We start from the raw sequence: 25,546 nt of genomic DNA, 5'->3' as shown, positions 1-25,546 counted from the left end.
CAATTAAGGAACAAAACACTTCGCTAGCTGTTCTCACAGTTTTGGGGCCCAATCCACAGGACTGCAAACATAAAAACCTGTGGAAGGACGACAGTGCCATAAAGGTACGAAGGTGTCAGGACAGCATATGGCAAATATGAAGACAGCGACCACGTGAGAGGCTCACGACAATCTGTATTACGGGGCATGCTTTGAAAGCGATCAGCAAACGTTTCATTTGCCTTTCGGACAGGCTCTCCAGTGTGGACAATCCTCAGCATGGAAGTGCTCCCTGCAGCTGAACAAGAACTGTGTCCTAATAGAGGATCTGCTGCAGTACCTGAAGGATTCCTATGTGCTCGCAGGGCAGCACATTAGCTAGTACCTACCACAGCTTGTTTGCCTTCTGGGTTACGATTAAGACGCGTAATGTTTGATTTGTAGGAAGGGTCCCTCCAGGCTTGTTTTCCATCTAGGCAGGGCTGAACAGGTGCCCTTTCCTGAGCGCAGTTAACGCTGCTGTTCCTCATGAACAAGCAACCTCAGTACATTAGCTGGTCTTCCGGGATTCGGCTGCGGCCAGGGTAGCCATGCTATCTTTACGCCTCTGCAATGTGGGAGGGTTAATAAACGAGTTGCGCTACAAAAGTTAAAACGTCAGGTCAGCAAAGCCCATTGGCAAGAAAAGAAGAAATCACTTGATTTATTGGTATTTTTCCATGTGGGGCAGGGTGGGGGGGGAGGGAAGGAATGGACTGGGAGATCCCAGGGCTGTCCTGAGAAAGTGCCCAGAGCAAGATCTGTGGGAAATCTCCCTAGAGCCCATCACCAGCCTGGGCGTAAGATTTTCCAGGGCAACAGGCTCACCTGGGGCTAGACAGAGTAAATCAGCCCAGCTCCGTTACCTCAAATGGAGCAAGGCCCGTTTCCATCAGCAGAGAATCGGGCTCCGTGTGAGCTTGCGCCGTGTTCCATTGGCGTTCCCGGCCAGGAGATGGTTACAGTACCAAAAAACGTGTCTGTAACGAGGCTGCTTATACAAGCATGCCAGGGGCCACTGCATCTTCATACTATTGAACTCTGAGTGCTGCCCGCCCATTTGGGGAAGCTGCAGCTGAGGGCAAAAACGCTTTGACAAAGAAATTGCCGTCCATGGACCAAACGCTGCACCTTTGCCGCTGGCCGCGAGGCTGGCACCCACAGGAGTGAAATCAGCAAGAGGGGTGACTCATGCCCACACCTTCATATTTCGTGAGTCAAATCTGTCAACACCATCGCTGTTAAGCAGCTCATTTGCCAGTGGTTATTTCACAAACCAAGGGCGAGGGCTGCTCCGGCTTTACAAACAGCTTTCCAAAAACTGAGGCTGTTTGTGGTTGGAATGATGGTGCCCAAGAGAGACCCTCATTCTTAATCCTAGCTGAAGGGCAGCCTGCGGATATGTGCTCCACTAGCCAGGTTGGAAAAAAAATCGTCAGGCCTGGGCAACCCACCTCCTACAGTCTGAGAATTGCTCTTTGGAGCAGGGATGGTCCTTTTCCATATTCGTACAGCACCTAGCACAAGGAGTCCCAACCTGTGGGTGGCCGTTGGGGGCTGCCACAATAGAAACGTTTAACAACATTTGCTTGGCATTGTACCCAAGGAACGTTCCCAGTGTGTGTTCGGGGCTCAGGCAGACATGAAACCTCCACCACACCAGTTTTTCTGGTTTTCAGAGCCTGCCAGTCCTTTCCCAGCTCTGCCAAGGAGATAACAGGCCTCAGCGGAAAGCATTTAAAAGGAACCACACGGCCTTTGTTTACTCTTTTTAAGTCAGCTTCTGTTACTAAATGCCCTGCAGAATGAGTGAGCGAAGGTGTGGTTGGCAAGGGCGGCTGTGGAGTTATGCGGAAAAGCCTCTAGCAGCCTGAGGCTGAAATCTTCTGTGGTATTTAAGAAAACATCCGGGTATCCCAGTGGTAGAATGCCACTCCCTGGTACAGAAACCCATTGAGGGCATAGCATCTGAAAGGGTGGGCGAGATCTGGCTATTCTGGACACAAATGGTTCCCTTGAGACCGTTCCCGCCTGGGCATAAGCAAGAGCTTAAGCTGGGCTGCTCTAACATATACCAAAGAACAAACCATTCTTTGCCGTCACCAGATTTGCCTACCACCACGTTGGCCCCCATCTTTCCAGGCTGGGCTTCTCGAGAGGCTCACATGAGAATGCAGCATTGATTTTATAGGCCTGATTGTAATCTCATTAACAGTGGCACCAATCCAGAGCAATTCCATTCACCTCAATGGAGCTACTCTGAACTGACCTGGGGGTAACAACAATTAGAATCTGTCCCTAACAATGGGAGGCTGCAATCATACAGCATTCTCCTCGCACCATGATCTGATGTTAAATTAAACGATGTCACTGGTACAACAGAACTGAGAAATCATCTGAAGGTAACACAAGAACGAGAGGACAACACGTGTACTCAGTCCGAAAATCGAAACGACAAAAATCAAGGGTCCGGATTCTGCTCTGGTTTGTACAGCTGAAGCCTTTCCTTAGAAATCCTGAGGGAGTTACCTGGATATGCAGCCAGGACAGCAAGAGACAAGAATGCACAGAAGACTTTAGCGGAAAAAACTGCCCATTTCGGGAGACAGTAGTGAGAGCTACTGGTATTCTGGTGTGTGTGGATGTGCATGACCACTGTGCGAATAATGGAGTTTTTGCTTTACTGTGAGTTACAAAAAAAAAATCAGGGAGGAAAAACAGAAGCAGATTGAAAAGAAGTGTCACGTTGAACGAAACCTTCAGGTTTTGAGCCTTTAACATTCTTTAGTTTCTGAAAAATAAAATTCAAGAAAATTTCACCACAAAACCTCACATCGAATTGAAAAAAAAAAACAAAAACAAAAAACTTCACACACTTCATTTGGAAACTGTTCAGACAAAATATGATTATTTTGGATTTTTTTCAACTGAAACTATTTGGCAGATGAGGACACACATTGGCAAAGAGCTGGGGCACCACCAAATCTGCATTTTTTGCCTGAAGTTTTGCCTCAAAAATTCCACCCAGCTCCACAAGCGAAGGCACTGAAGTGCCGTACGACAGTCAGTTTCTAACTCTACCTGCCTGTGGGTATAGCTACACTGTGATAAAGTACCCTTGGCATGGCCATGGCGAAACATGGTGCTTTATGTATTGGATAGAACTGGAAGGTACCTTGACGGGTCACTGAGTCCAGGCCCTGCTGTCAGGGCAGGGGGCTATCACAATCCCTGACCGACAGATTTTTTTAAATCTCTCCCATCCCAGACCCTTGAGAGGCCCCCTTAAGGATTGACCTCTTGTGCTCTAGCCTGAACCCAAACATGAGCACTAACATTTTAGCCGAGTGAGTACAAGCCAGCTGACTTGGGCTGACTTTCAGTTCATCACTTTTTGATTGCAGACTAGACCTTACTTGGCCAAGGTCAGTAAAGGCATTTGATTTCTCTGTGCCTCACTTTCCTCATCTATCAAACGGGAACAAATCACTCCCTTTCCCTTACCTGTTAGATGTCTATTTAGTTCGCAGGCTTTTCAGGACAGGGACAGTCACCCACCACTTTTTTCATACAGCACCTATCACCGCAAAGCCCTGATATTGCTTAAGGCCAGTTTGATGTTACTCTACTACTCTGCTTCTGAGACATGGTGCTAAAAACCGAACCCCTCTGTGAAGCGCCACTATAATAAAAATCCCCACTCTGGAGGCCGCCAAGGATTCCTCTCTGAAGGACATAAAACAAGCAGGTGAGCCAGCACAGGGGAGGGTGTCTTGAGTCCCTTGGTCATGTTTTCTGTGGCATTCGAGCTTTCCCACCCTCGGACTCTGCGGTCCTGACGAGATCTCCTTCTCAGTGATCTGCAGCAGCACACCAGTCATGGACCGACGAGGCTGTCCATCTGGCAGGAACATCGGCAGCCAGCCTGTGGTGGGCAGGCTGGCGGCGAGAGGTGGGAGGTTCGTGGAGAAGACGCTGCTCTCTCTCGAGCGAGGCGATCACCCACCGACAGGCCTGTGGCGAAGGTGGGGCTGACGGCGAGAGAAAATGGTAGCTATAGCAACGCTGCGGCTCTTGCTCCCGCAGTAACACCTGCCGCGCCACTTCCTTTGTCTCAGTGAGTAGCACAGGAGCACCCCTGTGCCCCAGCGTGTGAGGCAGGCCACCAGAAAGCCATGCATGAAATCCACTTTAAGGGGAGAAGCCCAGTTCTTCCTGGAGCGGGAGAGTTCTCTGACTTCAGCCCGTTACGAGAGCGCTCTGGGCATACGTTAATTACGTAACGGAATACGTGCGTTCAGCAGTTTGTGGCGCTGCTGACAGGTTGGGTGGAACCTTCCGTGCAGCCGCCGATGGCTTCTTCTGCGCGGCTCTGTACGTATCTCGCCTGCTGCTGGACTGCGCTCCCAGCTCCGAGCGTGTTTGCAATTGGGTCTGTTGGCTTGACCAGAGCACTGGATTAGAAGTGGGCAAAACACTGCAGGGCTATTGGTCCGAAAGGGCGGCTGAACATCAGAGACAAGAGCTCCCTTTGCTTTCGCGCCGGGTTGGCCCTAAAACGCCCTTTGGGACAGACAGGCTTTTGCCAAACCAAAACCTGAGCAAGGAGCGGTTGAAAGTCAACCCTCCCCAATCCTGCCCATTTCTACAGCCTGTCAGATCTGTGGCTTAAAGCAGCCCAGCCCACATTACCAGGCTAGAAATAACGGGTGCAGCTCAGCTCAGGTGACACCGTTATCGCACCGTCTCTGCCCAGCGGAGCCTGATGGAACACGTTAAACAATGCATCACATCTAGCTGCACCCGAGCCTAGCTGCAGCCAGCAGCCTGCCTGCTCAGCGTCCACACATACACCCCTCGGCCGTTCAGACATTCTGCTGCCAGCTCTATGGACTGGAGATTGCCGGGGGGAGACGGTCACTCGGGCGATGCGTCTGCACAGTGGAACAAGAATAGCTGCTGTTCCCCGGGATGGGTCTGGGCACACAGAGAGCCCTAAGCATGTGGGTGGGATACGTGCAGAACATTGGCTGCCCCCAACCCCAGGCTCCAGCCAGCAGAGTGCCACCCTGGTAGCAGCTGGATGGGTGGGACCGGGTATGGACAAAGCCAGGGTCCTACTCTGGATGCAGCACGTACCAACCAGTACTGCTGGGACATGCCAACAGCAATTACAACCCTTGTGTTGTGGTCCTTGGCCAAGGGTGATGCGTCTTACCTGCCTCCCTCAAAACACACTCAGCTTCCCCACCTCATCCCTCCACTGACCAGGCAGCATGAAGGGCTCGTTGCATGGACTGATTCTTTGTATGTTTCACATTGCAGAACAGCATCAAAAACGAGGAACTGATAAAAATGTCAAGCAGTCCTGTAGCACCTTACAGACCAACACATTTATTTATAAGGTCATGAGCTTCCATAGGACAGACCCACTTCTTCAGATCTGGAGCAGAGAATAAGAACCCAGGGTTTTACAGTAGGGGCTGGGGCAAAGGAAGGAAGAGGGGGAAGGGGCAAGTCACCTGTCATTCACGGGACCAGGTGGAAGGCGTAAATTAAGTGCAATCAGATGGGTGCCATTCCTGCAAATATCCAAGGTGGAGAAATTGCCCTTGTCTTGCGTGAGATAATTGAGATCTCTGTAAAGTACAAGGTGAAGCATGTCAGACTTGCTGATGAATTCCAATTCAGAGGCCTCCCTCTGCAATCTCGTGAGAAAATTCTTTTGCAGACAAACGGCTACTTTTAAATCCCTTACTGAATGTCCGGGGAGGCAACTGTTCCCCTTCAGGTGTATGTGCATTCTACTTTCTGATGCCAGAAAGTTAACCCCCTTTCTTCCTTCCACCCTTCCCACAACTCCCTGCGAGATAAACCCTCGATTCTAATTGTCTGCTCCAAGCCTGAGAAAGTGGGTCTTACCCAGGAGAGCTCATTGCTTAATCAGTAAGTTTGTTACTCTTTAAGGTGCTACAGGGCTGCTTGTTATTTGGGAAGCTACAGACTAACCCACTAGCCATCAGGGTCTGAGAAAAATGTGTTAGAGACAGAAATCAGCTGGTTTCTGGGCACTGGAGGCTTGCGCTTCCAGCTAGAGTGACCTAAAACATTATTTTCTAGCTTTACTGTTTGGCAAGGTAGCTTCCTTTGAAATCACATGGGAAGGACTTTTCATTTAGCTGGTAAGTTGGTACAAAAATGAATTCAGGACCAGTGAACAGAAAGGAAAAACACTATTCCCTGCCATGCCGAAGCAAAGCTGTTGACTCTAAAATGCCTTTCCCTTCTGACGCTTGGCGAACCATTCAGGCTGCTCGGAGCTCCAGTGCAGCTCTCTATGGAGAGTCTACTGGTGAGTTTACCGCAAAGTTTTCTATCTTTGAGCCCCCCTCCTTGGAAAAATACATTCGACAGCATTTAAAGGGCCAGGCACAGCAGGGTAAAGTTTGTCCAACAGCGTAACTGGTAATTTCTGCTCAGGAGAGGCCCACAGGAAGTCTCTCAGGCAGGCAGACTGCTTGGCAGAGCTGCAGGAAAACTTGAACGCATGTCAGAATCAAGCAGGCATTAGTTGTTTCTGGATGCCACAAGCGCTAGAAATTCACTCCACCCTGGCCCTCCTGAACGGCCAGGAAGTCAATTCCCTATGGGTGTGGGAACATGTTTTACGGTTATAGACACTATAAAGGAGCCAATGCAACCAGCATCTCCAGGCAGCCACCCACTTTAATGATTCCAGGTGGAACCACTTCGCTCTCCTCCTCAGTGTACAGCGTAAACAATTCCCTCTCCCAGGACAGAATTAATCTTGCCTGTCACCTTCAGGTTACTATGGTACTTTAGCGTCCTTGCGGCTGCTCGCCTTGCTGCATGATTAACACGCCACAGCCCTTAGAACCACCACTCACACACAATCAGAGAGGAAAAACATCATTCAGAGTAACACTCCCTGGATCCCATGTACATGGCACTGCCCTATTCAAACTCCAGGTGTTTTGTGATTCTGAGCTCGTTGCAGTGTGTCTTTTCAGTTGACTTCTGCTGGTACACCAGCTGAAAGTGTGTGCGGGGGTGTCTGCTTCTAGCACATCACCCTTTAAAGCTTCTGAGAGTCAAGGCAGTGTACCCATTGCACAGGTGGGAAAAGAGAGGCTCATAGCAACTAAGGGTATGTCTACACAGCAGCCTTATTCCAAAATAATGAGAAGTCCTGTGGCACCTTATTAGCCAACAGATTTATTGGAACATAAGCTTTTGTGGCCAAAGACCCACTAACGTGGCTACCCCCCCAATACCTATTTCGAAACAGTTCTTAGCTGTTTCAAAATATATTCTCTACGCACAATGCCGATTTTGAAATAGAGCCTTTGGATGCACTGTGAATTATTTCAAAATAGGCGCTATTCCTCGTAGAATGAGATTACCTATTTCAAAATAAGCCTACCACTATTTACAAGTTATTTGCACCAGCGTTGTGTCATGTCAACACTTGGATAGTTATTTCCTAACAACTGTGCTGCGTAGACCTATCCAAAGAGACTTGCCCACGGCCACACAAGAAGTCTGTGCCAGAGCAGGGTATTGAACTCAGGTCTCCCAAGTCTAGGCTTGAGCCTTAAAAACTGGACTTGACTTCCTGATGTGCAAGGTGCTCTGAAGTTTATTTGGAGAAAAATTCCCTGGCGCCCATTTTCCTAATCACTGTCCAGAGTAGGCTGCTGCTAGCAGGGACCATTCAGCATCCATAGGAAAGATGCTTGAAAGGCTCCTGTTATTGTTAAAGGGATTATTACTCTTCTGTTCGTCCCCTTTGTCAGAGAGGAACTAACAAACTCAGCAGGCGGCCGCAAAGGACCCAATTGAGCCCTAGTATAAGTGCACGCAACTCCTTTTTAAGCCATTGCCGTTGTTGCTGGTTATGCAAAAACTGAATCCAGCCCCAAGTTTTATGCTGGGGCCGCCACCACAAACCAACCAGGGCAGCGCATGCATACACATAGGCATGGGACTGTCACTCGCTCTTCTATCCTCTTGAACCAAAAGATTGATATCAATCAATTTCATACCCTCTGGAAGCATCAGAGATTACTGACATGTCGATTTCCATCTTCCTCCACTGGCTCTCCAATTCAGAGCCAACACGATCAGCAGAAGTTCAGCATCACACAGAGAATGAATTAACTACTTCACAGAAACATATTTAGTCATCCCCCACTCCTCCTTCAAATCCAGACCGGACCTCTCTCCTGCTCGGAGCAAATACAGTTAACATTCCACCCTACGGCTATGTCTACACTAGCCCCAAACTTCGAAATGGCCATTTTGAAGTTTACTAATGAAGCACTGAAATACACATTCAGTGCCTCATTAGCATGCGGCCGGCCGTGGCACTTCGAAATTGACGCGGCTCCTTTTCGAAAGGACCCCGCCTACTTCGAAGTCCCCTTATTCCCATCTGCTCACAGGAATAAGGGGACTTCGAAGTAGGCAGGGTCCTTTCGAAAAGGAGCCCTGTCAGGACGAGCCGCGCGGCGGCGAGCCGCGTCAATTTCAAAGTGCCGCGGCCGCCTGCATGCTAATGAGGCACTGAATGTGTATTTCAGCGCTTCATTAGTAAACTTCGAAATGGCCATTCACATGGCCATTTCGAAGTTTGGGGCTAGTGTAGACACGGCCTATATTTTAGAATTGAGACGTATATATCTGTAGACTACAACGGGGCCAAATCTAGCCGATTAGAAAATTTGCATCTAAATTGGACAAAAAGTGCTAATTTTGATGAAGAAGAGATAAGAACGTGATCAAGGGTGACCTATTTTTAGCCTGCCCTTCTTTGACCGTCCCTCTCATGAGAGCCATGTAGCTATCTGAACTTACTACAGGGTTGCTAATTTATAAAAGACCACCCCAAAAAATAGTAAAGAGCAACAGAGCCAAATTCCACACACTGAAAGCTATGGCAGATGCACATGCATCTCTGAAGCCAGACTTTGGCTCAGGACGTTCCTGGGGTGAGAGTACTGCACTTTGGGTCAGAAACTCAGCTGGCCAAAATTGGAGTGCATCCCTGACTTGGACCAGTGATTACATCCTAATAGAGCTAGGCTGATTTGGACCAGATGAGTGTCTGGATGTTCCTTTTGAGGCAAATACCAAATGAAGTGGACCAGGTTAATAAAATGGGCAGCTCCTTCCTCCTATTGGCTTTGCTGGCAGTGGGGGGAAACCCAAACTATTTTTTCCTTGCTCATATTTTTCAAAGTGTTCACTTAATTTGTCTGTTCTCATGTCTAACAAGGCATAAGGGACCAGAGTCAGGAATTTCCTTCTGTGAGTCACCAAAGCCTTAAAATGCATGTAAAGAATGTACTCACTCTAGTCTTTCTTCCTCTTTCTTCCGCAGATCAAAGTCCCGTTGAACCACATCCCAAACGTGCTTGGCCTCTTCATCGGTTAGCTTGGAAAGATCCAGTTTCCTTCCCATCCTAGCAAGACGTTAGGTTGGGAGAATCTGAAAAAGAAAAAAAGAAGAGCAATAAAAGTGTCAGTCAGATCACATAAGAGCAGGTGGGATGCATTTATTCAAAGAGACATCACATTTTGTGTCAGACAAGGCACAAGCTGTATTTCATGTTGACAGAGGGAAAGGACTTAACTCCACCTCTGTCAATGTCCACATCAGCTAGTTCATTTCAATGGTTTGGTATGCCGGGTGACATGGTGTACAATGGGTGTCCTGCTGTGACATCATCCCCTTTGCTGAAGGTCTACAGACTGACAGTCTCCTTGGAATTAGAGAATCCTAGAACTGGAAGGGACCTCGAGAGGTCATTGAGTAGGGCCAACCACCATCTAGGCCACCCCTGATAGATGTCTAGGTGAAGGTTCTATTCCCTTTGCCCAGAGTCATGCCAAGAGAGGCCTTGATTTGGAGAGGAAAGTCAAGGAACACGTGGCCAACAGCCCGAGGACATGAACTATACAAAACTTCAGACAGTACCCTCACAAGTTGAGGCCTGGCCTGGGCGAGGAGGACATGTAGAACCTTCTTTGCAGCTACAGGATGGAAAGGAAAAAAAAAAAAAAAGAGGAATCCCCACACATGGATTAGGGCAGCCTTTGTCCATCTGTGGACTCTCTCTTTCCTCATTTTCTACACTAAACGACAGGGCGTCAAGCCTACCAGCCCTCAAGTTACATCACCTGTCGAATTTTGAGTGCATACTGTAGTTGGCCAGGCTGGAGTTCTTGCCTGCTGGGAGAGGGCTGACCTCTCAAAAGGGAGGTCGCCTACAGCTCCCCAGTCCTTAGCCTGACCTCAACACCCATGGACCAGGATGTCACTGCCTTCAGAGAGGATATCTGCTACATTCAACTGCCACAAAATACCATTGCCCCTCTTCTTCTGGTTTGTTGGCATGTTTCATTTTCACGTGAGTTGGTCTCAGCTTTGGTCATAAGCTAAGCATATGTAATGCCGACAGACTTGGGTTGCCGGCACCAGTGATGGAACCCGAGACCATAGGGCCTAAAGCCCTGCAGGCTACCACATGAGCTAGAGGCCAGCTGGCTCTCAGCCAAGGCTGCAGAGCAGAGACTTCACTCACCCCAGATGAGGTCTCAGTGCCTCTGGGTACTACGCATATTTTGGTTCCACTTACTTAATACTATCACCATGAATTCACTAGTGTCACCACCACAACTTCAAAGACAAGGCTGGTTTTGTACCATGCGTGAGTGATTACTGAACACTGGAAGTTTAAGTCTCTTCCGGTAAATTAACATTGTGAAAAGTAAAATTAATTTCCTCCCGGTATTGGGGCTGGGGACATACCAGTTGTGAAGGCCACATGACCTCCCCACATGACTTCATGTGACTCCACCCCAACCCATGGCCCCACATTCTCTCACTTCCCATCCCATATTACCTGTGGTCAATGTTCCCCCTAACTTTTTTTCCAACCGTGTGCGGAATAATTTTTTTTGTGTGCGCCAAGGTATGTTCAGATGTGCACTGACACTAGAAACATATGCTGGAGGCTGTGGGTACTGCAAGTTTTCTGCTAATCAGTTGGGTGGCACCTTGGCGACTACCCAAGGGAACCTTCCCTGGGGTGTGCAGGGCTGGGGGAGGCACAACAGCCAGAGGAGCTGTCAGCTGTTCTGCAGCTTTTCCCACTGCACCTCCCATCAGGAAAAGAAGGAGAACCCCATGGAGGGGCTGGGGGCGGTACAGTAGCTTTACAGGCTATAAATAGCTTCCTGGTATGGCGGCCCTGGCCTTACTGGCTTAGCTTCGGCCACTTTCTTACTGATATAGCATACTAGTCCGTATGGATTTACCTTCACCTCTGGTTAGTACAAGACACAGGGTGCAGGAGCGCATCTAAATTAATGTGGTTGCCACAACAGGCCTAAACATCACCTTTGCTGCTCATTCTGTTAATAAAGCATTTCTCGGCCGCCGAGCAAGACTCTCTCCTCGAGAGAACACTCTGGGTATGCAGAGGAAGCGGTTTTCTTCCTTTGCGGGAGCAAACGTTCCTTTACATGCCCCTCCCCTCCCCAGGGATTTAAGCCAAGACGACATTGGAGAGAGGCCCAAAATCCTGCCAGATGAGAGGTTTTATCTGCCGAGTCCGTACTGTCACCATAGACAATCCATCCAGGAGTTCTGCCCATGACACTCCGTTTCGGTTTAGTTTGGAAATTCCTCATCACAGCTCGTTAGCTACTGTACTTCCTCTGTCAAGCCCGGGGAAGAGCAAGTCTGATGATTCACTCGGTGCATCAGCTAGAGCAGTGGTTTTCAACCAGTGTGCCACGGTGTGCCCGGAGAACTGTCCACGTGGGCCACGAAATTTCGGCTCTTTCCTCTCACGGTGGCTCTTTGCAGAGCCACTGCAGGGTGGTGGGAGGATGAATTGATGACCTTAAGTCCCAGATGGCACGGGGTTCATCAGCTTCCCCTCCTCATGGTGAGTCTTTGCAGAGCCAACCCCGTGGGACACGATTCGTGCCAGGAAGCAGCTGAAATGCTGCTTCCTGGCCCAAATGAGCTGGTGGGGAGCCTCCCTGCTGTGACAAGGGAGAGGGAGGGGGGCAATCCTGTTGGAGCTGGGATGCTGTTTAAATGCCACATCCTGGTTCCAAGAGGCTGGCAGGAAGGGGCACCTGCTTTCAGCGGTTATTCGTTTACTCAACATCCCGAGCATGGCGTTGAGCAGATTTTGAAAACGTGCCTGCTCTTGCTGTTGAAGTGCACTCTGCGTGGATCTGAAACCTTAATTAATTTGATCCTTGTTTAGTTTGCCGTACTATCTTGCAAACCTCTCTAGGAAGACTGTAATCAAAAGCAAAAGTAAGTAAATGTGATGTTTATGAGCAATCGAGTCAGCTGAAATACATGGGTATGCCGTGGAATGGTTTGGCTCATTGATATGTGGCACGTTACTGAAAAGGCTGGGAACCACTGAGATACAGCAACAACAGCTGGATTTCAGCTGAGCTGAATCCAAATGAATTTGGTATAGAAAACGGAGAGTTTTCAGGAGAAGTCAGCACCTGAGGTGACCCAGCGCTTTTCCTCTGAAGCCAGGAATCTATTTCCAGTTTGTCCAGCGATTTGGAAACCCAATAAGTAACAATTTGTGAATTGGCCAAAGCGAGCAATGAGTTTATCATTACGTAAGCCGATTTGAAAATGGCTTTGCACCAATAAATCCAAACAGCAGGTCAATAGATGGCAATTAACATCACAACGAGACCCTGTCTAAAGGTTTTTGCTGCAATTATCGCAGGGCCTTTCAAACATGGATTTGACCTGTTCTCTTCCGAATTCAATAACAAGAAGGAAAAAAGAAGTACATTCCAACTATTCATTCTGTACTGAGCATCTACACGGCTGTTTGCTGTTTCCAGTCCCTTCACAAACACAACACCACGTACGCCGCGCAGACAAGGAAGGAAACATTTTTCTGACAAGACAATCACACACTTGGTTTCACCAGGGAAGAAATCGAGTGGCGAGTGTCCATAAAGAGAAAGCGTAACGTCAAGGGGAATGCAATGTTTTTACTTAAAGCTGGCAAGTAGGACCAACTGCTTTGCGCTCCAGTGATGAAAATTTTGACATCTTGGCATTAACTTTTGCTGCTATTAAAATAAATGGTAGGCTCCCTCCTAACTTCAGCAGGAAACGGATCACTCCTTATTTCACACCACGAAACCTACTCTGACAAAGACCGTGAACACATCCCCATGACATAGAGACAGACTCTGCCACCCCTACTTAATGAGGGGTGCCTCCTACCAAGGAAACGAACGGGATCAGTTCTGAAGGAAGGTACCACGAAGCCCAGGAACTGAACATGCAGCATTCAGAGGATTTCCTTGATTCTCAAACTACTAAAAGTCTCACTGATTTCAATGTGACCCAGAAGAACGTAAGCATGTCTATCTTGCAGAACTGGAGCAGACTTTGCTGGAACCATTTTTCATAACTGGAACAACCCACACGTGCTCAGGTGGTCCAGTGAATTGGAACAGCAGGGGAGTTGGTTGAACCGTCATCATGGTTTTCACTAGCAATGTTATTTTTGTCAGCAATAGACCCATGAAGAAGTCAGACACGGCAGCATCACAGGAAAAGGATGTTTTAACTAGAATTCAACAGCCCAACCATAAAATACAATCTTCCTCGATGCTGTACCAGCATTTAAAATATTAACCTTTCTCAGACAGCCTTTTGAATGGGGAACAACAAGAAGTCTTGTGGCACCTTATAGACTAACAGATATTTTGGAACATCAGCTTTTGTGGGCTAAGACCCACTTCATCAGAGGCATGAGTTGGGGGGGGCGGGTTTCAGAGGGGTATTTAAAGAGTGGGGTCCCAGTAAAATGGGAACAGTGTCCCTGGCTAGCCAGTGGCACGTACTGACCGAAGCTGACTTTGTTTAGACATTCCATTCATGGAATTTTGCAGCTTTACACAAGCGCGTTCACCAAACACAAGTCACAAACAGGACTTCCTATTTTCAGAACTAAAAGGAAATCAGCATGACCATCAGCTGATTTCCTCATCACTTCCCCCTCTTACACACGTATGAATATAAGGCTCCAAGCGTATCGACTTGAGTCAGCAGATGTTTTATGCAATTCACCGCCGGTTACCATGGATGAGTCCCAGGGAAATCAATCTCCAGCTCATGGAAATCGATGTACAGCCATGGAAGGAGAAGCTGGTTTACACTAAGGAGCTGGCCCCAAAGGCTTCACAGTGACAGCACCACAGTTTAGATAAGGATCCTCACGAACAGCCACAGTCTATATCCCAGGAATACCAGTCCTGCAACCTTTCCCTGCATCAAAGCCCGCTGCCAGCTTTGTCCACATATCTTCTCTGGAAATACCATCACTGGACCTAACCAGGTTACTCACAGAATCACGGGCACTTTCTCATGCTCCTCTACTAACGTCATATATGCCATCATGTGCCAACAATGCCCAGATGCTTTGTATATTGGACAGACTTCTAACTCCCTTAGACAAAGGGTTAATGGGCACAAAACAGACATCAAAACACTCCAGATCCACAAACCAGTTGGTCAACATTTTAATGGCATGGGCCATTCTGTTAATGACTTAAGAGTATGCGTGTTACTGAAAAAAATTTTCACACCGCTATTCAAAGGGAAACAGCCGAGCTGTCTTTTATATTCAAATTCAGCACATTAACACGTGGTTTGAACCAGGATGGGAATTTTCTGAGTCACTATAGGGGCTCATCTGCATACTTGGCTTAATCTAATTCTTGACTTCCTCCCCCCACCCCTCCACTCTCTGATTTGCTCACCTTGATAATTTTTTTCTGATTTGTCCTCCTTGATTACTGTTTTTGGTTCTCTGTGCCTTAAACATTGAGTCTGTTCTGGTCTGGCTATGGTCTGAAGAAGTGGGTCTGTCCCACGAAAGCTCACCTAATACATTATTTTGCTAGTCTTTAAAGTGCTACTTGACTGCTTTTTTCTTTTTTCTTTGCTTTTTGTCACCTCAGCTAATAGCTCCATCGGCTAATAGCTCCCTCAGTCAGGCGTGTGGATTTTTTCACAGCTGACTGACACAGGTACAGCAGCGTAAGTTTTCAGGTAGACCAAGCCCAAGAACCAACAGGCCTCTCAAAACTTCACTGACAGCTTGATCTTCCTAAAGAGATCAGGACAGCACATAAAATGAAGCATTGCCTCTGTGTGTCTTTTTTTCCCCACACAAGGTTCCCCGAGAGGTGCACAGAAATCAGACTCCTGGGCATACAAGCCAGGCCATAACCGGCTGGGTATCAACGCAACTGGAGACACAGGATGCCGCTCGTGGCAACAGCATCCGGTCGGGAAAGTTGGCAACCCTAAATTTATCTGACTGGCAAACTCCTCTGGAGAACTTGCCTATGGAAAAAAGAATGCTTACATGATGATGCTTTCTTTTAAAAAAGCAACTTAATTCAGTTGTAGCCCTTTGACCAGGACTATGGTTTACTGTAGCGAGAGGATTCTGCCCCCCCGCCACCACCCCAGCAAACAGCTGTTTAATAAATACCGTAATTATTGACCTCTGCTTGGGCAAAGCTCTCTCGTAGTACATATTTGCATGACCATCATTACTATAGGATCTCAGTTCCTAGCAGCCTTTACTGAATTCACCCTCACAGCACCCCCAGGAGAATTAGGAGTCCAGCAGTGCTTCCCATAAGCTTAGCACTTGGGCAGCCACCCAGCTGATTAGCAGAGCGCCCACAACCAGCAGCATGTGTTACGGTTGGTGGTGCACATGCCCCATGCTTTGGTGCAATTAACAAAATTTATTCTGCCCACGAATGGAAAAAATTCGAGGGACCACTGGAGCCCAGCACGAATGGAATTACTAGCAAGAGAAGTAACATGGAATGTTACCGGAATGAGCAGGTTAGTTATTGTTACAGCTCATTGGAATGCAAACGAGTTGAATTAAGTTGTCCCAGAGCTTGCTGTTTTATGACGCTTGATTGCCACAGGGGCTTTGCCATAGTCTGTTTAGGTCGAAGTGGGATTGATGGGATGTAACAAAATGTTGTGGCTGAACGCCCGGGATAAGCTTCTGGCCAGGGAGATGGAGGAGGCCGTGGAGTACTCTCCAAAGGCCAAATGACTGCACAGCCTAAGAGCTGGTTGGCTCCCTGGTGCAGCTGGTTTGCAAAGTGTTACGGAGATGCAGTGGGACACACTCCTGTCCTGATCAAAACAAAAAGCAGTCAAGTAGCACTTTAAAGACTAGCAAAATAGTTTATTAGGTGAGCTTTCGTGGGACAGATAGACTGGCACGGCTTACTCTCCGTTACTACTCCTGTCCTGCTGTCAGAGAAAAGACCTGGATAATCAAATAATAGGTCCCATCTCTGATTTCTGTCATTCTATGAAATGCCTTTGCTCCAGAGTCCACTCAATGGCATGTCATTCCCAAAACTGTTGGGACTGAATTCATCCTGGGTGTTACCTCACTACCATTAAAAGCCACGGTAAATTTGCCTGTTGATTCTGAGCTATGCCTCCTGGAATGCAGTTGGCATTCATGCATTTTTCCCACAGGTCAATTTAACCCAAGCCATTCAGCACTTTATGGCCCTATCCATTACTGCTTAGCTTTAACAGGAAGATTTAAGTCATTAAACACCTGGGCATGCTGCATGTTTGAACACACCTCTGATAGGAAAGGAATAAACTTGTGTTTGCTCAGATACTGTTTATTTTGTAAGTTTCCATTAATTTTTATGGCTTTACAGTGCAGCTGGCTTCACCAGGTATTAAACATCTGCACAGAGGCTGACACAATAGCATGTTGTTTCTGTAAAAGTTTATGCATTCAGTTTAAACACATTCAAACAGTACCAAATAAAGAAATAAATAAAAGCAAGTGTAGCCCTTTAATAATGTAAGTCCCGTGACGGTACATCAGATTTACACTGTTTATAACAGCCATCAAAACAGAACTCCCCTTCAGCATGGTCAAGTTGGGTTTCTCCAGGAGGAAGCCCTGTCTTCCTGATGTAAGGGCCAATGTGGCCTTCTCACACCAAGAAGTACTTCAGTTCAGCATTGCGTGGGGCTTCTACCTCTGGAGTAAGCTACTACACAACACAAAGAAACAGGTGAGATTCTCAAAGAGGAACATTCCGAATCAGCGGTTCCCAACTTTTTTCACTAGCATGGATCTCCAATGGCCTCCTAAAACCATTTGCCGACCCCAGCAAAGCCAATTCTAGCTGCTATCTGCACTTCATTAAATGAAAAAAGGAAACTACAACATCGATTTTTGGACAGCGATTAATAACATTATTGGAAAATATTTAATTTAAAAATAATAATTGGATGTAACTTTGCAGTGTATTTCAAAATTATTTTCTGTGGATTTCTATTTTTTCCCCTTCCTGCAATATCCTCGCGGATACTGGGAACCACTGTTCTAAGTGTATTCCTTTGGGTCAGATTGTTTTTCTGTCGAATAACATCTGACGCCCACTTCAGTCAGTGCAAGCCGAACCAGGTCCTAATTAAAGACAGACCAAAACTAGAATAAGAACATCTGAATCTTGCTCAGAATAGTTGAAAAATGGCTCATGAATAATACTTATTTGCATCAATCAGCATCAATGCTCGTGGGGTTTAACATTGTCACATAAGTATTACTAAAGCCATTGGCTTGCATTTTGGCATCAGTCTGTTGCCCTGATATGGAGCAGGTTGGAAGATTACTTGGGGCAGGGCTGCCCACCCACAGAAGTACAGGCTGTAAGTTCGTTCTGCCCTCCTTGCTTCCTGTAGCGTGGGAGAGAAACAGCTGCCAGCCAGAACTTTGAGTGCATCACCCGGTATTCCAATGCTCCAGCCAGCACAGCTATGCCTATGCACAGAGGGACAGAAGTTACTGCAGGAACCGGGCTGTCGTGCAAGGGAGGATCGTGACCGAGCCACAGTTTGGGTCTTGGTTCACACCTGGTGGAATGTCATCACGCACAACCTTTCCTTCAAAGCCACCGGCAAAGCTGCAGCGTAACCCATTAGAGAGAGCAGCAGGGTTTTAGAAAGTTGGCATTTAAAGGAGGAAGATTTAGAATAATTTCACAAGTTTCCAGTCTAGACTGTATCTAGTAGACCATGATCCATCTAAATATCCACTGCCAATCACATGTTCTGCTGTCCAATCCGGAAAACACACCTTTACAAATTACAGCTGTAAGGGTTAGCCAATTCCCAGTAGACACCAATAAGCCAAGCTTCCTTTTCAACCTCTCATCAATGCTGCAGCAGACACTGCAATGACAATTGATCAAAGAATAACAAGAGCCCTTCTTCCTCAGCATAAAGTTAGAAGTGTCACAAGGTCTGTTCTGGTTGCCTTAAATGGCATCCGAAAGGAGACTGGCCCATCACATAAAAGTTGCAACAGTAATCAGTAGAACCATAGGAGGCCTGACGTACAGTATTTGCAATTTTCAGACAGAGCTGTTTGAATATGTTTTCTCCTAGGCTGCATCTCCACTACATTCCCCTTTTGAAGGAGGAATGTGCATGCTGAAGTATTAGCAGCACAAGTGCGAGTTTTATTTTATTTTATTTTTTTAACCTAACAATGCCCCCATAAAGAAATGAGCACTGGGAGCTTGGATACATGAAATAAGTCAGGCAGAAATGTTCATGTTTTGTGCACCTCTCAAATGTATTTCCTTTCAGGAGGCAACACTCACGTTAGTCCCCAATTTACTTCTATTTCACACAATTTTTGCTTATATTGCTGAAATTTATTCACAGTAAAAACCATGTTATTCAGCACTCATATAACTGGCATTCTCAACTAAGCACCTGGCTGCCCAGGGCGGGCTACTAGGAGCTGGCTACCAGGGGTTACAGCCTGCTTGAATATTTGGAAAAATTGATGATCTGGCACCCTTGTACCTCAGGGTTGCTGGATAATCAAGCATTTACCATACATCAGAAATAACAACCTCTGAAGCTGAGCCTTCAGAAAGAGCTGTCGACACGAAAGGAAGGAATTACCCAGACTTGTTAAGCATCCCACTTGACCATTTTTACAGCCTTCATTTTGGTTTTGGACACACATTACAGCCCCACATTTGGGCTTGGGCAGATGCAGAGATACAGCATCTGCAGAACACTTAGTTTCCAACTCCTGGTTACGTTAAGGAAATTCACACATGGGTGACAAGATAAATACTTCAACTCATCAGCTGTCTGTATGCCAATCACAGGCTAGTCTTTCATCTTGTGTACAGTAACTAATATAGTTATGTACTCAAGTCATCCCGAATGACCGGGTACATTAAGATTAGACTCACACAATGATAAGATAATAATGCTCAATTCTCAGAGGTGTTGCATTCCTATTAAATTCAGTGGTTTCCAACTTTTTTCACTAGTGTGGATCCCCAATGCCCCCCCACAAACCATTCGCCGACCCCCAGCAAAGCCAGTTCTAGCTGCTATGTACACTTCATTCAATGAAAAAGGAAACCACAACATCGATTTTTGGACAGCTATTAATATCATCATCGGAAGATATTTAATTTAAAAATAATAATTGAATGTAACTTTGCAGTGTATTTCAAAATTATTTTTATGAATTTTTATTTTTTCTAGGTGTGGCAGGTCACCAATTCTGGAAATGAAACCCCATCTGGGTAGCTGCTCCACGACTTTCAGAAGAGACAGATAGGATCAAGGAAAGCCTAATATCTTTTACTTACAGCTGATCTGAGCGAAACAAAAATATATATCTCCCAAGAGAAAAAAACTAATGTTTGTTGGGCCCGATGATTACACTAAAAGAAAAAGGAAGAGAAAGCAGCATTACAAGTTGATCCTCTCTAGCTCAGCACCCTTGGGACATAATCAGTGCTGGACAAGACAATATGCTGGACCATAAGAGGTCAATATAATCTAGCAGCACTACCAACACCGACACTGCTTACTGGGATCTCAGAAGACATTTAGGGATAAAATTACAGCTAAACAACACGCTGAGAACCAGAACGGGTGGCTGTAAATCTTTATGGGGCCATGGAAAAGTTGTCCATGCCCATGATAAGAAGTCGTCCAGCTAATTAAAATCATGCCAGACCATGGATGTTGCTAGACCAGGGAGTGCTGAATTAGAGAGGTTCAACCTGTACTGTAAAAACTGCAGTATTTTGAACCCTAAAACTCTAGAATATCTGTTATATGGTGATGCCTGTTAGCGTTTCCATTATAAAAATCTGCTATACTGGTTTTAAACTCAAACACATGGGCTTATTCATTCATGAAAGCCATTCTAGAATAAGGTAGAGTGTCAATTTAATGTGACATAGCTATTCTGGAGTAACTCCATGTTTGGACATTTTATTCCAGAATGCGAGAATCTGAAATCTTTGCAGTAACTTTACCTTTTTGGCTCAGCACATCTTTAATACAAGAAGGCCTGAAAATCCCCCAGTTATTTTGTCATCATAAGCCTTGCTGAGGAGAGGGGCCTTTCATAATTTTGGGAGAATAATGTTGAGTTGTTTTAAAAACTATATAATGAATACAGCTCACAGAACATATTTGCTAGAGAATCGTTCTTCTTAACCTTACATGTATTTATATGAGTTATAAAGGGGCGTTAGAAAATGAAGGAGGAAGACATGGCATAGGTTAAGTGGCTTCAGATGCTAACTGTTCTTAAAGACTTCTGAGGCAGAATAATCGTTCTCAGGAAGTCACAGGACATTGTCAGGGTGCCAAGTAGACTCTCTCAGTATGTACTTAGAACTATATTAGTAATTTTTGCTCTCTCTCTCTCTCACTCTCACACACGCACATGCACACACCCATGTCCATGCCCTCCCTTTCTGGACTGTGTGAATATTTGCAGAGTATTAGCAGGCTGCAGCAAATGGGCGTTTCAGAGCCACAGGTTGACTAAAAAAATATCAGTGCTTAGAAGCAGTATCATTGTTACCCCAGCAGGATGGTTGCGAGTGGTTCCCCAGTTAAAGACTTAATAGGAAAAGACAGACAGAAGGCAAAGGAAGGGCCCAATCCAGCTTGGTGCCAGATGCCTTCTATGGGCTCTCAATTCCCACTGAAGACAGGAGGATTTGAGGGCACTTTGCACCCTCCAGGATCAGACCCGAATTGCATAGATTAAGTGGCATCTTATGCTCGGAGGACCTGCAAGTTTAAAATTTTTTGATCTCAGAAATGGAACTAATATCCCCTCCTGACCCTTGTCTAGACAAATTTTCATTTCAAATGATAAAACCTAGGACATTGACAGTCTGACAGAGAAGTTACTTCCCATGGTCAACACGGTTTTCTAGGAATCAGCCCTACATTCTGCAGATGAGAGAGCCATAACAATGAAAGGAGTTGCCCCATTTACTCTGCTTCCACAATGCTGAAAATTAACCCTCCCACTATGCAGAATAAGCTTTGTTATGTGCACGGAGGTATGTGCGGATGTACAGCACCACTAGAAATATATGCCATGTGCAGCCGTAGGTACTCTCCCAATCAGCTGGGCAGAACCTGACTCTCCCCTGGGTGGCTGCCTAATCTCTGGCCTTCCAGGGATTCCCTACCCCACGTACACGTCGTGGCTCCACTAAAAAACAACAGGAGCTTGGCAGCAAAAGTAGGCAGGATTATGTCCTGAATGAAACTGTTAATACACAGACTGTGGGCATGGTTTACAGGCCTCCAGGGACAATAATTACCACTGTATTGCAAAGCCATCACCACACACACAAGCAACAAGCCTTACACTTTCAAGGGCTGCATTAAATTTACCTGCGTAGCTTCAGCTGTAGTCAATAAACAATCCGATATGTGGGTGATTCCTCAATTGATAGGTAGGCAAGGCTATGGCTTAAACCCATGCAAGCAAGGAAATTCAGAGGAAACTGCCCTGTTTCCCACTGCACAGCCTTTGGGAAGTTCAGCTAAGGAAAGGCACCTCCAACTACTTGTCCGACGTGGTGTGCACGAAACAAGCCGTCCTGTGACACGTTACAGCAGAAGTTCCCAACCTTTTCACTCGGGCAGAACCTCAATCACCCTCTCAGCCATTTGTGGGCCTCTCCAAACCGTTCACAGACTCCCATCAAAGCCCATTCTAGCTGCTCTGTATGCTTCATTAAATGAAAAAGGAAGCCACAACGTCAATTTTCAGACTGCAATTAACAACATTATTGGAAGATATTTAATTTAAAAATAACTGGCCATAATTTTGCAATTTATTGAAACTTATTTTCTACAACCATTTATATTTATCTCATTTTTCCCCACAGACCCTCTACAATGTACTCAGTGACTTCACCCCAGGTTGGGAACCCCTGCCTTAAAGCCTAACAAATTTATAAGCTCATGAGCTTTCCCGGTTTGCATGCGGAATTTAGTGGTTTCAATTGGCATTTTGCAGGCTCACGCTGGGTTCTGCAGTAATATGAATGAGTGACAATTTCTGAGGCTGGCTGGAAGCAGACCAAAGGTTTCAGGGTTCTGGCATGTTGATTAAACCAGCCCAGGCAGTGAAGCAGTAGCAGAGCTGCAGTTCTGCACACAGCATCTGATGAAGCAGGTCTTTGCCCACGAAAGCTTATGCTCCAAAATATCTTTTAGCCTATAAGGTGCCACAAGACTTCTTGTTGTTCTCGAAGCTACAGACTAACATGGCCACCTCTCTGATAGTTTAGGCCAGTGGCTCTCAACCAGGGTGAGGGTATGCAGAGCTCTTCCAGAGGGCACAATAACTTAGTATTTCTCAGCCTTTTTCTACATTTATCCTTTTTGCACAATCATAAATACAACAGCAAGTTGATTGCCTGTAGGTGATTTCTTCCAACCAACCAGTTACAATTAAGTTGATAAAAGAAACGCATTGCAATGGTAGAAAAAACCTGTTTCTCTGAAAATGGGAGGGTCTGGGTGGGTATTTTTTTAAGGGATAGTTTATTAAAAAAATGGTTGAGAAACACTGGTTTAGACTTTCTAGATTCCTCTTTTACAGTTTAATCCAGCATGTACTTCTTTTTCTTTCTGGAAAACAAAAAAACCAATCCTGTAGCACTTTAATGACTGACAAAACACCTAATAAAGTGTTTGGTTGGCTTTCAAGCACTGCAGAACTGTTTTTTTTTTTTTTGTTTTGGCAAGACACAGACTAACAGGGCTACCTCTTTGTGACTATTCTGTCTGCAAGTTCATCTGCTCTGAGTACCACCCCCAACAAAAAAACAGTGTTTCTTTCCTTTCTCCACGGTTCAGTCTCACCTTCTGCTACCAGCCAGCTGCCTCTCCCATGCTAAGTGCAGCAAGGCAGGGCAGGGATGGGAAAACACAGCTGGGACTCCGTTTCAGAAAGGCATTGATAAGGTTCCCTGGTCCCACCCGCTCCCAACAACAGACCCTGCTAAGCTGAAGTTGCAATTTACCTGGTGAAGGGCTGCGGGCAGCTGCCTCTCCCTCTGCCTGGCTCTGTGGCAATCCAGTCCCAGGGGGTGGAGTAAAAATATATTTTTGTCACATGCTTCCAGCGCTGGGTTCCCAACCCTGCCCGGGGGCTGTGCCGAAGAAACCACCTAATCAGGGCCAGGCGATCACATGGCCCATCCAGCAAAGCTGCAGGCGCTGGTAAGCGAGCAGCCCTTGTGAGTCGATTTCCCAGGAGGAGCTACTCTTGGCAGACGCAGTAAAGTCTGAGGGGCAGAGACAGGAAACACAGGACCCAGTGCAACCCTGTTGAAGTCGGGGCACAACAGCTAACAAACACCCTCCTATTCCAGAAAACAAGGCAAAAACCAGACCAAGCCAAGGCAATCTCTGCCAATTTTCAACAAGGAGAGAAGTGACTCCCCCCCACCCCTTGCAGGCTCAGAAATCTTGCGACCAGGAAGCAGGTGATTGCATCACTAACTCACCAATCAAGCAAAATCCAAACCAACGCCCAGCAAAAATCAGAATTTTCCAGATCTGAAGCAGTGGGTCTGCCCCAGGAAAGCTCATGCACTAGTAAATTACAGTGTTAGTCTTTCAAGTGTTACCGGACTGCTTGTTAGTTTTGCAAAATACCTGGCATCATTCAAGCACACCCACGGTTTTTAGACTTTGGAGAGAAAAAAAAAACCAAGTTAAAGTGCCTGTGTCTGCATCATGCCGAGGCTTATTGCTAGAGAGAGAGAGTCTCACAGGGGTAGCAGTATTAGCCTGTAGCTTGGCAAAATACAAGAAGTCCTGTAGCACCTTAAAGACTAACCGGTTTAATTGTTAGGCAATGGGCTTTTGTGGGTAATACCCACTTCTTCAGATAAGATGAGAAATGAGCACAAGCGATCATTTTTTAAAACTGAATTTGATCATCGTCTGGAAAACATTGCATAGACTCATGTCTGGAGCATGTGATATTTTGCTTACTGGTGCATGATAATTAGTGGAGACTTTCAGATGCTGAAATCAATGAAGGGGATTCAACTGTGGCCATGCGTGGGCGTGATCCTAGATATTTCCATTTGCTTATCGATTTTATTTTAGTGGCCTGGGTTCATAATTAATCAACATTAAAGCCAGAGCCAAGGCAATGCAAGTAGGTTAAGGCGCTCTGGTTTTTGTCTCTGGGGTTCTGGGTTGAAATCCAGTGGGGATCCGATCAGGGCGATGCCCTGGACACTTCTCTGTAGGACAGCTTCAACATGCAGCTGGCAGTGAGCGTCACAAATCGCATGAGTCTGTGCAGCACGTCGGGTGAGGGGGTTTCCGCGCTGACCTGACAAACGTGAACAAGATCGATCGTTGGCAATACATACGATCAATCAATAAAAAGGAGCAAAGGTTTGGAGCAAATTCCACACCCCAGGACTCTGAGAGACAACATAGTCTGGTGGAACACGCACAATTTGGAGGCAGGCGATCCCAGATTCCCGTCTGGTGACTTGTGTGTGGCCATGGGGAAGTCAGTTGGATTCTCTGCCTCAGTTTCCCCAAAGGGGTGGTCTGGTTGCAGGGGTACACCTATCCAGAGCTCACTACAGATCTGGGGAGTAGCTAGACGAGTAGCTTCACTTCACAGCATGGGCGCTGAGGCACAGAAGTGACTTGCCCAAGGCCATACAGGAAATCAGTGTCAGAACAGGGAACTGAACCTAAGCCCAGAGACCTATCCCGGTGACTCACTCCCCTGGTTAAGACATCACCTTCCTAGCAGACAAAAATCCATGCACTGGAGGGGATAAACACACCTTCGCTTTCCAGCAGCAGAGGGAGCGGAGACGGCTCTTTCAGCCCTGTTCACGTGGCTTTCATTTCTCAGGATGGGCCGAATGGAGAAGACATAGGCCTCATCCCAAGCCCACTGCATCAATAGCAATATTTATATTGGCTTCTCTAGTCTTTGGGTTATTGGCCATGTGGGTCATTTGGATTTAGGAGCATTAGTTACACTCTCAGCTTAGCCGGATCTCCTCC

General features: G+C 46.5%; 1 protein-coding gene across 3 annotated transcripts in view; it reads right to left on the bottom strand.

Annotated features, from left to right (window-relative positions):
- Nucleotides 1-23,797, bottom strand: part of MLPH (melanophilin) — a 79,510-nt gene extending 55,713 nt beyond the window's left edge. For all 3 annotated transcript variants that reach the window (XM_075001409.1, XM_075001407.1, XM_075001408.1), the window contains exons 1-2: nt 23,521-23,797; nt 9,393-9,529 (exon numbers count right to left, since the gene is read on the bottom strand). In XM_075001409.1, the coding sequence (XP_074857510.1) occupies nt 9,393-9,502 (110 nt within the window). In that variant the 5' untranslated portion in view covers nt 9,503-9,529; nt 23,521-23,797. The remainder of the gene's footprint in view (nt 1-9,392; nt 9,530-23,520) is intronic.
- Between the last annotated feature and the right edge of the window lie 1,749 nt (nt 23,798-25,546).

This window comes from Carettochelys insculpta, chromosome 8, assembly GCF_033958435.1.
Source record: "Carettochelys insculpta isolate YL-2023 chromosome 8, ASM3395843v1, whole genome shotgun sequence".
Classification (NCBI taxonomy): domain Eukaryota; kingdom Metazoa; phylum Chordata; order Testudines; family Carettochelyidae; genus Carettochelys; species Carettochelys insculpta.
The sequence above is the reverse complement of the archived record's forward strand: the minus strand, read 5'-3'. Positions and strand labels throughout refer to the sequence as shown.